At 39.5% G+C, this 18087-nt stretch overlaps 1 protein-coding gene across 1 annotated transcript in view; it reads left to right on the forward strand.

Moving 5' to 3' along the window:
- The window catches only part of ZSWIM5 (zinc finger SWIM-type containing 5), a 281277-nt gene that overhangs the window by 233998 nt on the left and 29192 nt on the right, over positions 1 to 18087 (forward strand). The window contains exons 5-8 of the mRNA XM_059042702.2: positions 9343 to 9522; positions 14456 to 14632; positions 16936 to 17082; positions 17589 to 17726. Of these exons, the coding sequence (XP_058898685.1) occupies positions 9343 to 9522; positions 14456 to 14632; positions 16936 to 17082; positions 17589 to 17726 (642 nt within the window). The remainder of the gene's footprint in view (positions 1 to 9342; positions 9523 to 14455; positions 14633 to 16935; positions 17083 to 17588; positions 17727 to 18087) is intronic.

Here is an 18087-nt window from a genome sequence, read left to right on the forward strand (position 1 = left end):
GGCAAGTACTAACAGACATAAAAGGGGAAATCGACAGTAACACAATCATAGTAGGGGACTTTAACACCCCACTTTCACCAATGGACAGATCATCCAAAATGAAAATAAATAAGGAAACACAAGCTTTAAATGATACATTAAACAAGATGGACTTAATTGATATTTGTAAGACATTCCATCCAAAAACAACAGAATACACATTTTTCTCAAGTTCTCATGGAACATTCTCCAGGATAGATCATATCTTGGGTCACAAATCTAGCCTTGGTAAATTTAAGAAAACTGAAATCATATCAAGTATCTTTTCCGACCACAACGCTATGAGACTAGAAATCAATTACAGGAAAAGATCTGTAAAAAATACAAACACATGGAGGCTAAACAATACACTACTTAATAACGAAGTGATCACTGAAGAAATCAAAGAGGAAATCAAAAAATACTTAGAAACAAATGACAATGGAGACACGACGACCCAAAACCTATGGGATACAACAAAAGCAGCTCTAAGACGGAAGTGTATAGCAATACAATCCTACCTTAAGAAACAGGAAACATTCCAAGTAAACAACCTAACCTTGCACCTAAAGCAATTAGAGAAAGAAGAACAAAAAAAACCCAAATTTAGCAGAAGGAAAGAAATCATAAAGATCAGATCAGAAATAAATGAAAAAGAAATGAAGGAAACGATAGCAAAGATCAATAAAATAAAAGTGGGTTCTTTGAGAAGTTAAACAAAATTGGTAAACCACTAGCCAGACTCATCAAGAAAAAAAGGGAGAAGACTGAAATCAATAGTATTAGAAATGAAAAAGGAGAAGTAACAACTGACACTGCAGAAATGCAAAAGATCATGACAGATTACTACAAGCAACTCTATGCCAATAAAATGGACAATCTGGAAGAAATGGACAAATTCTTAGAAATGCACCAGCTGCCCAGACTGAACCAGGAAGAAATAGAAAATATGAACAGACCAATCACAAGCACTGAAATTGAAACTGTGATTAAAAACCTTCCAACAAACAAAAGCCCAGGACCAGTTGGCTTCACAGGAGAATTCTATCTAACATTTAGAGAAGAGTTAACACCTATCCTTCTCAAACTCTTCCAAAAGACAGCAGAGGGAGGAACACTCCCAAACTCACTCTACGAGGCCACCATCACCCTGACACCAAAACCAGACAAAGATGTCACAGAGGAAGAAAACTACAGGCCAATATCACTGATGAACATAGATGCAAAACTCCTCAACAAGATACTAGAAAACAGAATCCAACAGCACATTAAAAGGATCATACACTATGATCAAGTTGGGTTTATCCCAGGAATGCAAGGATTCTTCACAATATGCAGATCAAATATTGGGATAAACCATATTAACAACTGAAGGAGAAAAACCATCTGATCATCTCAATAGATGCAGAGAAAGCTTTTGACAAAATTCAACACCCATCTATGATAAAAACCCTGCAGAAAGTAGGCATAGGGGGAACTTTCCTCAACATAATAAAGGCCATATACGACAAACCCACAACCAACATCGTCCTCAATGGTGAAAAACTGAAACCATTTCCACTAAGATCAAGATGAAGACAAGATTGCCCACTCTCACCACTCTTATTCAACATAGTTCTGGAAGTTCTAGCCACAACAATCAGAGAAGAAAAAGAAATAAAAGGAATCCAAATTGGATAGTATCTGTTTGCACATGACATGATACTATACATAGAGAATCCTAAAGATGCTACCAGAAAACTATTAGAGCTAATCAATGAATTTGGTAAAGTAGCAGGATACAAAATTAATGCACAGAAATTTCTGGCATTCCTATACACTAATAATGAAAAATCTGAAATTGAAATTAAGAAAACACTCCCATTTACCACTGCAACAAAAAGAATAAAATATCTAGGAATAAACCTACCTAAGGAGACAAAAGACCTGTATACAGAAAATTATAAGACACTGATGAGGGCTTCCCTGGTGGCACAGTGGTTGAGAGTCTGCCTGCCGATGCAGGGGACATAGGTTCGTGCCCCGGTCCGGGAAGATCCCACATGCCACGGAGCGGCTGGGCCCGTGAGCCATGGCCACTGAGCCTGCACGTCCGGAGCCTGTGCTCCGCAACAGGAGAGGCCACAACAGTGAGAGGCCCGCGTACCGCAAAAAAAAAGACACTGATGAAAGAAATTAAGTATGATACAAATAGATGGAGAGATATACCATGTTCTTGGATTGGAAGAATCAACATTGTGAAAATGACTCTACTACCCAAAGCAATCTACAGATTCAATGCAACCCCTGTCAAACTACCACTGGCATTTTTTACAGAACTAGAACAAAAAATTTCACAATTTGTATGGAAACACAAAAGACCCTGAATAACCAAAGCAATCTTGAGAACGAAAAATGGAGCTGGAGGAATCAGGCTCCCTGACTTCAGACTATCCTACAAAGCTACAGTAATCAAGACAGTATGGTACTGGCACAAAAACAGAAATATAGATCAATGGGACAGGATAGAAAGCCCAGAGATAAACCCACACACATATGGTCACCTTATCTTTGATAAAGGAGGGAAGGATATACAGTGGAGAAAAGACAGCCTCTTCAATAAGTGGTGCTGGGAAAACTGGACAGCTACATGTAAAAGAATGAAATTAGAACACTCCCTAACACTATCCACAAAAATAAACTCAAAATGGATTAAAGACCTAAATGTAAGGCCAGACACTATCAAACTCTTAGAAGAAAACATAGGCAGAACACTCTATGACATAAATCACAGCAAGATCCTTTTTGACCCATCTCTTAGAGAAATGACATAAAAACAAAACAAATGGGACCTAATGAAACTTAAAAGCTTTTGCACAGCAAAGGATACCATAAACAAGACAAAAAGACAACCCTCAGAATGGGAGAAAATATTTGCAAATGAAGCAACTGACAAAGCATTAATCTCCAAAATTTACCAGCAGCTCATATAGCTCAATATCAAAAAAAGAAACAACCCAATCCAAAAATGGGCAGAAGAACTAAATAGACATTTCTCTGAAGAAGATATACAGATTGCCAACAAACACATGAAAGAATGCTCAACATCATTAATCATTAGAGAAATGCAAATCAAAACTACAATGAGATATCATCTCATACCGGTCAGAATGGCCATCATCCAAAATCTACAAACAGTAAATGCTGGAGAGGGTGTGGAGGAAAGGCAACCATCTTGCACTGTTGGTGGGAATGTAAATTGATACAGCCACTATGGAGAACCGTATGGAGGTTCCTTTAAAAACTAAAAATAGAACTACCATACGACCCAGCAATCCCACTACTGGGCATAAACCCTGAGAAAAGCATAATTCAAAAAGAGTCATGTACCACAATGTTCATTGCAGCTCTGTTTACAATAGCCACGACATGGAAGCAACCTAAGTGTCCATTGACGGATGAATGGATAAAGAAGATGTGGCACATATATACAATGGAATATTACTCAACCATAAAAAGAAACGAAATTGAGTTATTTGCAGTGAGGTGGATGGACCTAGAGTCTGTCATACAGAGTGAAGTAAGTCAGAAAGAGAAAAACAAACACTGTATGCTAACACATATATATGGAATCTAAAAAAAAATCAAATGGTCATGAAGAACCTAGGGGCAAGACAGGAATAAAGATGCAGACCTACTAGAGAATAGACTTGAGGATACAGGGAGGGGGAAGGGTAAGCTGGGACAAAGTGAGAGAGAGGCATGGACATATATACAATACCAAAGGTAAAATAGATAGCTAGTGGGAAGCAGCCACATAGCACAGGGAGATCAGCTTGGTGCTTTGTGACCACCTAGAGGGGTAGGATAGGGAGGGTGGGAGGGAGATGCAAGAGGGAGGGGATATCGGGATATATGTATATGTATGGCTGATTCACATTGTTATAAAGCAGAAACTAACACACCATTGTAAAGCAATTATACTCCAATAAAGATGTTAAAAAAACACAAAAAATACAGAGTGAATCAGCTATACATACACATATATACCCATATCCCCTCACTCTTGAGCCTCCCTCCCATCCTCCGTATCCCACAAAACAACACTTCTTGAAAACCTTGTCTGCAGTCACTCTTTCCATTTGCTTACCTCCATTCTCTCTCGAGCCCACTGCCATTGAGCTTCCATTGCTCATTGCTTGCTGCCACTCTACTGACAAGTAGCTCTTGCTACAGTCACCAGTGACTTCCATATTGCAGTGGCCACTTCTCTGTTGTTATTTTACTTGACCTCTTAGCAGTTTTCAATAAAATTGACCATACCCGTCTTGAAACGTATTCTCTTAGCTTCCATAACTCCACACCCTCCTGGGTTTCCTCCCACATTCTGGCTACTTTCTGTCAGACTGCTTTGTAGGCTCCTCTTCCTTTCCTCAACCCTTCTAAATATTGAGTATTCTGCAGTACCCACTGCCCTGTCTACATTCTGTACCTAAGTGATCATATTCAGTCCCATGGCTTTAAATATAATCTAGATGTAGGCAAGTCACAAATTTATGTCTCTAACCCTGAACTTTCTCTTGAGCTGTAGGCTCAGTGTTCAGCTCCCCACCATGTCTAAGAAACATCTCAAACTTAACATGACCATCACAGAACTCTTATTTTTCCTGCCAAAGCCTGATTTTCCCCATCTCAGTACAAGGTCGTGAGATGTATCTAGTTGCTCAAGAAGAAAATCTGAGTCATCCTAGGTTCCCTCTGTTTTCTACCTTCTACGCCCAATCCAAGACCGATTGACCCGCACAGTTGGAAGACTGAATAAGATAATATATATAAAGTGCCTATTATAATGCATAGCCCATAAAAAGAAATAAATTGTTGCTATTATTATTATATTTAATTTATAATAATTATGTAAAATTTTAACTTCCATAGTACCTACACTTGGTTAGAGTTTTTGATGCTTTTTTTAAAAAAAAATCTTTATTGGCATATAATTGCTTTACAATGGTGTGTTAGTTTCTATTTTATAACGAAGTGAATCAGTTATACATATACATATGTCCCCATATCTCTTCCCTCTGCGTCTCCTTCCCTCCCACCCTCCCTATCCCACCCCTCTAGGTGGTCACAAAGCACCGAGCTGATCTCCCTGTGCTTTGCGGCTGCTTCCCACTAGCTATCTATTTTACGTTTGGTAGTGTATATATGTCCATGCCACTCTCTCACTTTGTCCCAGCTTACCTTTCCCCATCCTCGTATCCTCAGGTGATGCTTTTTTTAAGTTGCTGGAAAATCTGCTTTTGGATCGTGGTAACACAGTCCCTACATGCCTATTACATGTAGGCACCTGCAGGATTTTTTGCCTTGTCTCTTTCTTAGAGATGCAGCAATCTCTTGAGTTTTTTAAAAAACAAATCCATAATGACTTAATAAAACAGAAAACTCATTTTAAACTTACAGGTGAAAGTACTCACTTTCTAGGGATCCCCTTTTTAATATTTTAGTGCCTAAGAAATAGTAACTCCTTGATGACTGTAGTTAGTTCCCTTTTTTACCTCTTAAGCCTCTCTCAACTCACCCAATCTGTTTTCTGTTCCTGCTATCCTATTGATTTTGCCATTCATAAGGCCAAGTTTAATGGCCTCTCTTTGGTTCTCGTTATACTTATGAAGATTAAGTGTGAAAGTCTTTTACTTCACGATAAACAAAAAGCACATCTTAAACTGTAAAGTAAATGTTTATTACTAATACTGACATTCTGCCTCATTAGACTTGCTAATTGGCTTGTGTGTCACTAGTTTCTCCTGGTTCTTCCATCTCTCTTATCTTTCTTTCTTAATCTCTTTTGCTTATTCCTCCTTCTTCTCTGCTCACAACTTAAATATTGGTGCTTCCTCAAAATTCTGTTCTTAGCACTCCTCTTCCCGCATCTTAAATGATGAGGTTTTCTTATCCTTTTTGTTTGCTGGTGGGTGGGACCCTATCCCTACATTAATTTTACAAGAACCAGCAAACAGTGTAACACAGACACCATAGAAAAAGACTACAATGTGAAGAAAAAAAATTTTTTCATGAGGTTTATACAGGCCTTTAGGATTCTTTTTTTTTTTTTTTTTTTTTTTTTTTTGCGGTATGCGGGCCTCTCACTGCTGTGGCCTCTCCCATTGCGGAACACAGGCTCCGGACGCGCAGGCCCAGCGGCCATGGCTCACGGGCCTAGCCGCTCCGCAGCATGTGGGATCCTCCCGGACCAGGGCACGAACCCGCGTCCCCTGCATCGGCAGGTGGATTCTCAACCACTGCGCCACCAGGGAAGCCCGGCCTTTAGGATTCTTAAATTCTAAAAGTAGAGAAAGTAACTTTCATGATCTGAATGTTTGTGCATCTTTCTTACTGTCACATGGTTAGAAATTTTTTACCTCCTTTACCTCCTATATATTAGGGATTTCCTGCCACCTGGTGTTCAGAAAGGACACTGTAATTGGTAGGAACTCACAGTCCTAATAGTACTAAAAGCTAACATGCTAGATTACAAAAATTTTCTACCAAAGGGAAAAAACATCCAATATACTAAATATCCAAAGAGACTAAAATGACTCATGAGAACGTCTTTGCCTTTGCTTACGTCCTTTCTCCTATTTGGGTATATACCCTCCCTCGATCTCTCTGCCCAAACCACTCCTATTTCTCTCTCATTCTTCTTTCAAAATGAAGTAATACACGCATACAGGTTAAAATGTCAAAGAGTTCTACAAACTTTATAATAAAAAACAATATTCCTATGCCATATTCCTTCACATTGTCAGTTCCTACTTCTCAGAAAGAGCAATTTTTAATTCTTTTAGCTGCTTTTTCTAACATGCCTCCACATTTCTAAATAACTGTTCTTTCTTGATTTTTTAATTCTAGGTATTCTCTTTTTATTCCTACAATAAAAGATGAAGATTTACCTCTAAGGGTCACACCATTATATTCTTTCCCAAACAGGCTTTCTCATTCTTTCCAAGGTGGATAGGCTGAGCATGTTCCACATCTTTAAGTTCTGCTTCCTTTTTTATTTTTTGCGGTACGCAGGCCTCTCACTGCTGTGGCCTCTCCCATTGCGGAGCACAGGCTCCGGACGCGCAGGCCCAGCGGCCATGGCTCACGGGCCCAGCCGCTCCGTGGCATGTGGGATCCTCCTGGACTGCGGCACAAACCCGTATTCCCTGCATCGGCAGGCGGACTCTCAGCCACTGCGCCACCAGGGAAGCCCTGCTTCCTTTTTGATTCACAGTTCTGTCTTTGAATAATTTTTTTCTTCTTGCATTTTACTATAAGCAGTCAAGAGAAACCAGGCTGCTCCTTCAATACTTTGCTTAGATATTTCCTCAGCTAATTATATTACTCACAAGTTCTACCTTCCACAAAACACTAAGACATGAACACCATGTCTGGATTATAAGCCTGCCACAGTTTTCTCAGAACCAAGTAGGGAAAGAGGGTTGGATGGTGGGGGTAAGCGTGTCCATTTGTACAATATGTATATTTTTCTTAATCCCTCAGTTTTTCGCATGGAAACCCCACCCTCAGTTGTACACAGTATTCCCAATCCAGAGCCTCTCTGAATCTATCTTTCCAGTGAGTAAAGCTCTGATTTTCTTCCAGGAGAGGGAATGAACAGGCACTGAGCTACCTTGAATAGAGGAGGAAGTCTGCGATCCTGAGACCTTTGACACACTTCTAACCTGTTCCACTATTTTTCGGCCCCACTTTCAGCGGAGCTCTGCAGCATGAATCGGTCTGCTGCTGGGCTTTCCTAACTGCTGATGGAGTTTTCAACTTTCTTCTGCTATGTCAGTTATCTCTCATCCACATGCTTTCCAGATTCCAAAATTTGATGACTTTTCTTTCATCTCTCCCATTCTCTGTGTCTTTGTGAGTTTATGCCTGTTTTTATCCCTCTACTTTCATTTTATGAAGTATCAAGAGGGACTGATGATGAGCATATGTATTTAGTTAGCCATTTTTTAACTAGAATTAACTCATGTTTATTCTTCAAGGACAAACTCAAATGTTATAACTTTTCCTGAACCCACCTACAGAGTTAATTGTTTCATCATACATATTCTCATAGCACTTTATATGTGGCTATAATAGCATTTACTATGCTTTAGTATAATTATTTTTTGAGGGACTCCTAACTATAATCCGCTTAAGAACCATCATTATATAATACTATTATATTACATAATGTAGTTTCTTTTTCATTGTGGATTTGAAAAAGTGAATTGAGCCAATAGAAATGAATTTTCATCATCTCTAGTTAGTACCTGAAATTGAGGCTTAAATAGTCTTTTAAAACATTCCTATTTGACTTTGAGGGGCCTTGAAATAGTGTCTGAATATACTGCCATCTATATATGTAACACCATCCCAAAGGATGTTTAACTTCAGACACTCTGCAGCCAGGCTTATTGTTAACTTGAGATTGAGAATATTTCTGTCTCAGCCACATAGCCAACTTTGAAAATAAGAAGCAGGTTTGCTTGCAGAGAAGGGTGATGTGGTCAAAGAAACAGTACTCATTGGTTATGTGGAATATGTGATACTCTGCTATAGTGACAGAGAAGATCCAAGAATGTGATAGTTTTAAGGCATCACAGCTGATCAACAGTATCAAAATCCAAGTACAAATAAACGATTTTCCCTGGAAAAGGGAAATACTAAATTCCACTCTGTGCCAAATAATATGCTAGGCCCTTTACATTATGATCTCAGTTTTACAGTTGAGGGATTTGAAGCTCAGAAAGTCCAAGGTCAACTAAAATTGAATCCTTTTCTGAACACCTTCCTTATGCTAAATGCTCTTCCTCTGTGCTATTATTGTACCCTGAATATATATTTTATCTTAACACTTATCATATTCAAATGACACTGTGTTTATTTATCTATCTCCCCCATTGGACAGCTCCTCAAGGGTAGGAACAGGGTCTTATTCTCCAATACAAGGTCTTGAACAAAAACTCTCTCAATAAATGTTTGTTGGACTGTAGATCTGAGCTCAGAATTCAAGCCCAAATCTGTCTTGTTCCTAATCACAGGCATATATCCAGATATCAAGATAGTCACTCTGCTTTAAGAAACCTTTGGGAAGGAAAAATAAGCATTTCTGAAAACTTTAGCAGATTTCGTTTGGGGGTTGGTTTTTTTTTAGATTTGGTTTTTTATATTGAGAAAAGCTGATATTTTGGAAACTTTTCCTACCAACAAAAAATGGAAGAGAAGAGTAAACTGAAAAATTAAGGCTTAAACATACATCAAAGGAGAGATGTCAAGAATGTGGGTTGCTTTCTTTTCCAGGGGCGTTATGGGTGTGCATCATTTTAAATCCACATTGCAAATTGGAGGAAAAATCCTGTTGGCTGCAGCAACTGCAGAAGTGGAATGACCTGGATGTCTGTCCCCTGGAGGATGGGAACTATGGGCATGAGCTGCCCAACATCACCAACGCACTTCCCCAGAATGCCAGTCACCATTCAGGTGAGCCAGGTATCATTTTAGCGTCTTCATGCCTGAAACTCCAAAAGGTCGGAGGGTAAAGCCTGAGAACAAAGGTGGCTGGACAACTTTTAGACTGTCAGAATTGTCATCCTAAATAAGAAAAGCCTGTTCTTTTGTCTGTCTGGAAATGCCAAACCTTAAATAAGGGTAAGCTTGTATCTTTGACATTGAGGATGCTGTCCTTTTCTACATCTAGAGTGTCCTTACAGTGCCCAGCATAAATTCCTAGAGCCCTCTTCATGAATCCTCTTTACCCTTCAAGTTTTTCATAACTAATGGATCTTGGCCTCAGTTGGGGTTGGTTTTAGCTCAGAAGACCTACCTCAAGGGAATGATAGAAGACCTGGGAGGAAAAAAAAAAAAAAAAAACTTTAAAAAATGTCCTGACAATTGCCTTTCTTACTTACTTTTCTCTGTTTTCCTCAAATTTTTATACAGCACATTTCTAGGAGGGGGTCATTGTTCCAAGATATGGCTAGGACTCTTGCTCCATTTTAAGACAAATCCAGTACAGTGATATTGTACCCTCTGCCTTTTGAGCCCACTGTCCAGGTATCACTGGACATCAACATTCACATCAGCTTTAGTTCAACTAACTCAGGCCATTTGCTGTTGGCAATTGATTGCTCTTTAGCCCATGGGGAACCTTTACTGGTGGATTTTATCAGACATTGATTTTACATGTCCTCCCTTTTATTTTAAGTGATAAATCTACTGATATTTTTAACCTCTAGGAGGAAACCACTTAAATTATTGTTCTTGCTTGGTCTTCATCTACTGTACCATAATTGATTATCAGTGTATTTAAGGCAACCAAGGTAATGAGAGATGAAAAGCCTACAACTTTGCCACTTGAAGCTACCCTTTGCTGGCATTCATCTAACCTCCACAACACAGGAATCTATCCTTTTAGTATTGACTTTGGTTTGGCATAGAGAGAGTCACATGTGTATAAACACATGCCTCCAGTCTGGCAGTTTCTTCCTTGTCACAGTTTACTGGTTATTCGTTGTTACTGGTTCTTTTTTGAGGATGTTGATTCCTCTTAAGTCTTCTCAAGCTGTGGCTGATTTATCTCTCACATCTTTTTACCTTTGGGCCTGATGGAGCAATAGGCATCCTGCTTATTCTTCATTGCCATTTCTACATCATTGTCCTACCCTCCTTCCTAAAATACCCCCCAGCTTTAAAGTCAGTGCTGTTAAAATATGCTGTCTGCTGCCCTCCAGGTTTTGGTCGTTTGACCTCTGGGGCAATCCCCCTCATTCCTTGAAGATTTTTGGTTACTGGCTCACTAACACTCCTCTCTGCCTCTACTTCTGTCATGATTCTTGATCATTTAAATAGCCACATAGATGGTACTTTCAGTATTCTAGTCTTTCAGTTCTTTGACCTCCTCTCTTTTAATAGTCTATCTTCTATCATAACTTAGCTATGCAACCCCAAGATCATACCCTAAAGCTTGTCATTACCAATAACTACACCTTCTTCACAATCGCTATTTCAAGCAGCTCTAATTAGCACCGCCAGTCTTACTAGGTTATTTTCTCTGGTATTCCAGTTCCAGTAATTCTTTGACCCACTAGGAATTTTGATCCTATCACTTTTTCATTCTTGTAGTAGCCTCATTTTCCTTCTTATCCCGATTAGATTCCTTGGTGCATCATTATAATCACTACCTTGCATACATACTCAACCCCCTCGTTCCCTTAGTTACACTCACATAGCAAAACCCTAACCTTAGTAGTTCAGTCTAACTTTCTAGTTACTCGGTGCTCACACCCGCACAGCTGAACATGGTGGAGAGAAACATGACTATGATAACTTGTCTTATCTTAAGTTTATGACCACTAATCTCAAGTGGGTCCATAGTATTATCCAGACATCAACTACATTTCCCTAGTCTATGCCTTCTTTCAGTCTTCTAAATTACTATTTCATACCATCTTTTCCTTAAAACTTTCTATACTTTCTCCCCATCCTCACTTTCATCCTGAAGACTTGCTTCCTGTTCACTGAGAATACAGAAGCAATCAGAAGAGAATTTCCAAAACTCTATCACCACATCTGCTTCTGTCCATACCCATCTACTCTGCCTCTTCTGCTGTTTTTGTTTGTGCTTCTAAGTCCAAACTCTCCACTTGTTCTTGAGATCTTATTCCTTTTATCTAGGACATCACCCCAGGAACTATCTCTACTCTCTCCTGCATCACAGATTTTTGTGGATTATTCCTCTGAGTATACAAGCAAAATTATTGTTTTATCTTTCATCCCAAAACAAAACAAAGCAAAAAACATTCTTGTTGACCCCACATGACTCTCTGTCTACTACCTTGTTTCTATGAGGTAGTAGAAATAAATGGTAGAATTAAGAAAAATGCTCAAAAGAATATTATATATTTATCTTCTCTACTTCTTCTGCTCTTATTCTCTCTTCAACTCACTCCAGTCAGGCTTTCATCCCTTCAGTACTGAAACATCTCTTATACTGGTCACTAACGCTAACCATTGCTAAATCTAGTTTTCAGTCAGAATCTTACTTGACCTATCAGCAGTATTTGTCACAATCGATCACTCTCTCCTTCAAACACCTTATTTCCAAGACACTACTCTCTTGGTTCTTCTCTTCATTGGCCCCTTCTTCTCAGTCTGCTTTACTGTCTCCCTGCCACTTCCCAACCTAAAATGCTAGAGTACCCAGGGCTCAGTTATCAAACCACTTCTCTTTCTATATTTACTCCCCTGGTAATTGCATTGTTTTAATAATCATCTATATACTAACAACATCCAGATTTATATCTCTTGCCTAGACTATTCCTCTCAACTCCAGACTTACATGTTCATCTACCTTTTTGATGTTTCCGCTTAGATATTGATAGCATCTCAGTAGGATTTCTTATCCCTCTAGCCCCACCCAAACCTGCTCCTCCTGCAGTCTTCTCTGTCTCCATATATGACAAGTCTATCTTAAAAATCTTGGAGTCATCCTTGATTCTTCTCTTTCTCATCCCAGATCTAATCCATGAGCAAATCCTATTACCTTTACCTTCAGAATACATCCAGGGTTCATTTACTCTCATCACCTCCACTGCTTATTACTCTGAACAGATTACCATCATCTTTCACAAATTATTGCAATGGCCTCCTAACTGCTTCCATCATAAAGTCTGTTCTCAATACTGCTACCAGTTGTCCTTTTAAAATGCAAATCAGATCATATGCCTTCAATGGCTCAAAGACCTCCAGTGGCTTCTCTTCTTTGCCTCATGGCCCAGAAGGCTCTCCATGGTCTGGTTTCCTAGTATCTCTCTGACCTCATCTCCTATGACTTTCCTGCTTATTTACTCCATTCTAGGTACACTGGCCTCCCCACTACCCTCAAACACTCCAAATATGTTCCCACCAGTAGCACTTGCTGTTCCTTTTGCCTAGGATGCTCTTCCCTTAGTTATATCTGAGGCTTGCTCTTCAGTTCCGTCAGGTCTCTGTTCAAATGTTACCTTATTAAAAACATGCTATATAAAACAATAACCCCCACCCAATACCAGCTTGCCTTTCTCCCTAACTTTGCTTTAGTCTCTTCCTTAGCACTCATAACCGTCTTATATATTTACTATACTGTACATTCATTTAACTGTCTCTCCCTATTTGAATATAAAGGTCCATGAAGCCAAGGACTTCTTATATCCTCAATACCTAGAACAGTACCTGCCACGTAGTAGGCAGTCATTATTTGCTTACTTCATGAAATACAAAACATACTGGGAGCCTAATACCCACTGTGGGCTGAGCAGACCCACAGTGGATTCTCAGTTTAGCAGGAGAGGGACTCCGACTGCAGCCGGTAGAAGGGTCATTGTGCTTCAACTGAGGGGTGACATGAAGAAGCAGTTTCAGTAAATATTGTCAGTGCTATTCTGATTTAATCCTCTGAGCCTGCACTCTAAGGAATATACCAGTTTCTGAAGAGATGACCAGATTCCAAGGACTTTTGCCTAGTAGATGAATATGTTCATTTCTTTCATGTTCAGTCTGAATCCTCTGACTTTCCCTCCCAATATTTCTGCACAGGCTCAGTAGATGCACAACTCATTTGGGCATCTCTGGAAATATCTGTATTTCAGTTCTTGATTCCAAAATAGTTTCAACTGTTCTTAGTCTGGCAGAGAGTCAGTTAAATGATCGTTTATGTTTTTATTTCCTTAACTGTCACTTCCATGAGTCCTTCTATATCCACATTTTATTATTGTATCTTCCATTTGGTCTTCCTACACACCACCCTGAAGAATTGAGCTTACTTTGTCTGCTGTTTCCCTGCAGCCCTTTTCCTGAAGAGAGATGGCATGGTAGGATGCCAATGAGAAAACAATTTAGTCTTTTGTCAGCATCAATTTTTCTTATGGGAGAACAAGGTTGTAAGCTTGCAGACACTAGTGTGATAAAGATACCAGAATACACAGGGCTTCAGCTCTTTTTCGGCTTTTATATCAATGTCACAGAAGTACTGAGTCTGATGTGGGTCATGCTGTAAAAGAAACAGGTTATGGGTTGGCCAGGGATATTACCTAGCTGCTTCTCTGTTCCTCTGGCTTCTACAGAAGCAGTTTGTATCCTCATAATTGAGCAGCTGGGCACCACTGTCCCTCCTCTCTTTCATGTGGCTCTGGGTCCTAGGAGAAATTGGTCTTCAGCCATAGATCTATGTAGAAAGGTTCTTCCCATAGAGGGCACAGACACACTAAAAGCTATCCAATAAAGAAGCAACACAACGAACACCCAGACAGATGGCAGAGTGACTGCTGTCACTAATTATACACTATTCTTCTGCCATTCCTCCCACCCTGAAGAAGACACAGGAGCTAGAGCTTCAGATTACCCATCACTGGACTGCTGCATTTCTTTCTTTCCCCAGATTCTTTATCCAGACCAAGACGGACAGTGTTCACTAGAGCCATCGAGGGCCGTGAATTGCATTGGCAGGACAGCCACTTACAGCGAATAATCAGCAGTGATGTATATATAGCTCCTGCCTGCCAGCAGGAAAGTGAGAGACTACTCTTTAATTCCCAAGGCCAGCCACTGTGGCTTGGTAAGTGTACCTGTCCTACTCTCAGAATTTCAAAGCCCACTCTCACCTCATGCCAAGCCTGAGTGAGCCATCTGCATAGGTACCACAACTACACTTTGGACAGTCTTCATACAGCTCTTCTGGGGCCTTGACTAAGGCCTCAGGGTATTTATGTGTAGCCTGGGCGATTTACATATGTACAAATGAGGTACAGTAACCTCAAATAGAGGGATTTATATTGTTTCCTAAGTTTGGGGAGGGGAAAGGAGTTAGTAAATCTGGAAGAGTACTAACAAAATCATTAGACATTAGTTCACAGGCTCTCTTAGTCAGCAGTTACTGAGTAACATTGTAATCTACTCTGAAATTACATATTTTGCTGAAAAGGCATGAACTTTGAAACTTAAATTACTCTGTACTAGTAGCTAAGGCACTATCTGCATTTGTCACCAAGCTGTCTTCCTTTCCTCATTCCTTCCGTCGTCATAACAGAATAGAGCTGTTCCATTGTGAGTTTAAACCCTCCTCTAGCCTCTGTCAATCTATTCTTGACTTTGTTACAGAATGCCCATTCCAAACTAGACACTTTTTAAAAATACGCATTTTCTGAGTCTTACGACAATAGCGTACATTTTTATTATCATCTCCCAATTCCCTACCTCCATCCCTCACCCTATATCTTTGTCTTTCACAAGATCTTGCTGAATCCACCTGAAATTCCCTTTGATTATATTTCTTCTTCTCTGATCTAACACTTCTAAAACATATATATAACAAGCATGAGAAAAAATATAACCTCATTAATAAACAAAGATGCAAATCAAAACAACACTGAATTATCATGTTTCGATTGTCAAATAGTCAGAAATTTTATAAATAAAGATAATTAGGTTTTGGTAGAGGAGAGGTTACATGTAGGAGAGGTAATCTCATATACTACTGGTAGGAATGTAAATGCTTACAACATTTCAACATTTATCAAAAGCCTTTAAAATACATTCATAGCCCTTGATCCAGGAATTCTACCTCTAGGAATTTATCCTGAGCTATAATTAACTAAGAATATGCATAAAGTTATGGGGTTTATTAAAGCATGGATGTATAATGTACAGATGAGAAAAATTGGAAGCAATCTAAATGTCCAACAATAGGGGATTGATTGACTTAATGGATAGTATGCCTATTCAGTGGAATGATATGTAATCATTTTTAATGTTATAGAAGTGTATTTAATGATATGGGAAAATATTTACAATACATTATTAAGTGGAAAAACCTAGTTACAAAACAATAATTAAAATATCCCATTTTTATTAAAATTAAATAGAAAAGTCTGGATATATATTTTTTTCATAAAATGAAATATGAAACTAGAAATAATGGTTATCTCCAATCTTTATTTTCTATTTTATCTGTATTTTCAAATTTTCTATAATTATTTGTATAATTTTTAATGTTATCTTAAAAGAAATCACAAAATAAACCATAAATCTCATTATAATCCCTTCCCCATTTATAAGCCTTTGGTAGTCATTTGTTATACCTAAGGTAAATCCAAACTCCTTAGTATGGCATCAAAAGCTCTTAACATCCCAGACTCTACCTTTCCAGGCTATCTCTAGCCACAAAACCTAACTCTACACAGAACTATTTGTCGTACTCTGAAGATGTTATCTAGAATACTTTTTATGCTTTTACTTATATGCCTCTGTTTATATGTTATATATAAAGACAACCAGGAATGCCTTTCCCTGCTTGTCTACATATTTTAAATATTACTTGCCCTACAAAGGATATAGCTCAAATATTATTTTCTTTCTGTGTATATTTCTATCATGTCATTTCGTTTCAACTGTTTTATAATGATCTGTTTATGTATCATTTGTGAGCACTTTGAGGAAAGTGACCATTTCTTATTCATCTTTGTAGTTGCTTTGCCCAGCATGCTACCTGGCATTTAATAGGTTCTCAGGAAGCATAGGATTAATAAACAAATGAGGCCTTTCCCTCTATAAAGGCAGTTTCTTGCTACATTGCATTCCTGTAGTACATGTTCACAAAGAGGTACAACATTTTATTATCCTAGTTCTTTGTCCCTTTCTACACCAAACCACTACACTGAGGCTGCAGGGTATCTCCTTGGAGGTAGTACATGTGACTTATTCAACTTTCTATCCCTAAAAGATAAAATACAATTTCTGGTACACAGTAGATGTCAGGTTGAATTTGAGGAACTGAACTGAATACAATCTCCCTTTGTCAAGCATGAATTTTCCTGATTTGAAAATTTAACTCAGTCAAAATATTTTCTTCTCATCTGGTAGAGCATGTGCCTACAGCCTGTGCTCGGGTTGATGCCCTGCGTTCCCATGGTTACCCAAAAGAGGCCCTCAGACTCACAGTGGCCATTATCAATACTCTGAAGTTGCAGCAGCAACGGCAGCTGGAAATCTACAAGCATCAGAAGAAAGGTATAGTGATCAAGAGCCATCTTAACTCCTTAGGCTGAGGCTGATGAGGATCCTCAGGGGCTGCAAGGCCTAGTACTTAATTTTCATTAAGTTTCCTGGTGTTACAGGGGCTAAGGGATTCTAGGTCATTCTACTTGCTGTGTGGAGTGCCTCACTTTACCTCTATGAAAATCAGTTTTCTTATCTGGGAATAATAATGCTGGCCTGCCTCTCTCACAGGACAGTTGAATCCATTAAGATCTGGTATGAGAAGATCTGTAAAGCTGTATCTACGTATGTGTGCTGTCAGCAGGCAGCCTAAATGCATACCACATGGCCTCAGAGCTGGCTGATGAGCTTGTGACCAGTCTCATCAACCCAAAGCAAGACAGTGAGGGAAGCTTTACTTTGAGTTTCAGGGCCAATGGCTGAAAGAGACTGGTGAAGAGACTAATGGAGAGACCAGGCAGGGACAGAGAGCAGTGTGTCTCTATCACTCTCTGAAACCTTGACCTGCTTGTTTCCAGAACTGTTGCAGAGAGGAACCACAACGATCACAAACCTAGAAGGCTGGGTGGGCCACCCCCTGGATCCCATTGGCTGCCTGTTTCTCACTTTGACTGAGGCCTGCCGCCTGAATGATGATGGCTATCTGGAAGTGTCAGGTACAGGGGTCAGCCCAAGGCAAGCCAAAACTGCCCTTGGGAGCTCTCTTCTCCTCCATGACAGAGGCTGTTTTACCCCTCTTGCAGCCTTTTGGTCTCTTATCCAAACTGGACCTCCCCTGAGAGGTTTTCTTGGGATTGCTCTCTTTCCCACCTTCCTTTCCCACTCTGTGGACTGGCCCTGTCCTACTCACCCATTTTACTGTGCCAGCCTCAGTCTTCCTTTGCTCCTCTCACTTCCCTACCGTGTGAATGCCTAAAGAGTAATCCAAGGGGAATAAGAAGGGCTAGGGGGATTTGAGGAGTCAGAGGCCAAGTAGTCCTCAGAGTCTGGAAGGGGGAAAAAACTTCCATCAGCAGT

The sequence above is a fragment of the Kogia breviceps genome, chromosome 1, assembly GCF_026419965.1.
Source record: "Kogia breviceps isolate mKogBre1 chromosome 1, mKogBre1 haplotype 1, whole genome shotgun sequence".
In the NCBI taxonomy this organism is placed as follows: Eukaryota; Metazoa; Chordata; class Mammalia; order Artiodactyla; family Physeteridae; genus Kogia; species Kogia breviceps.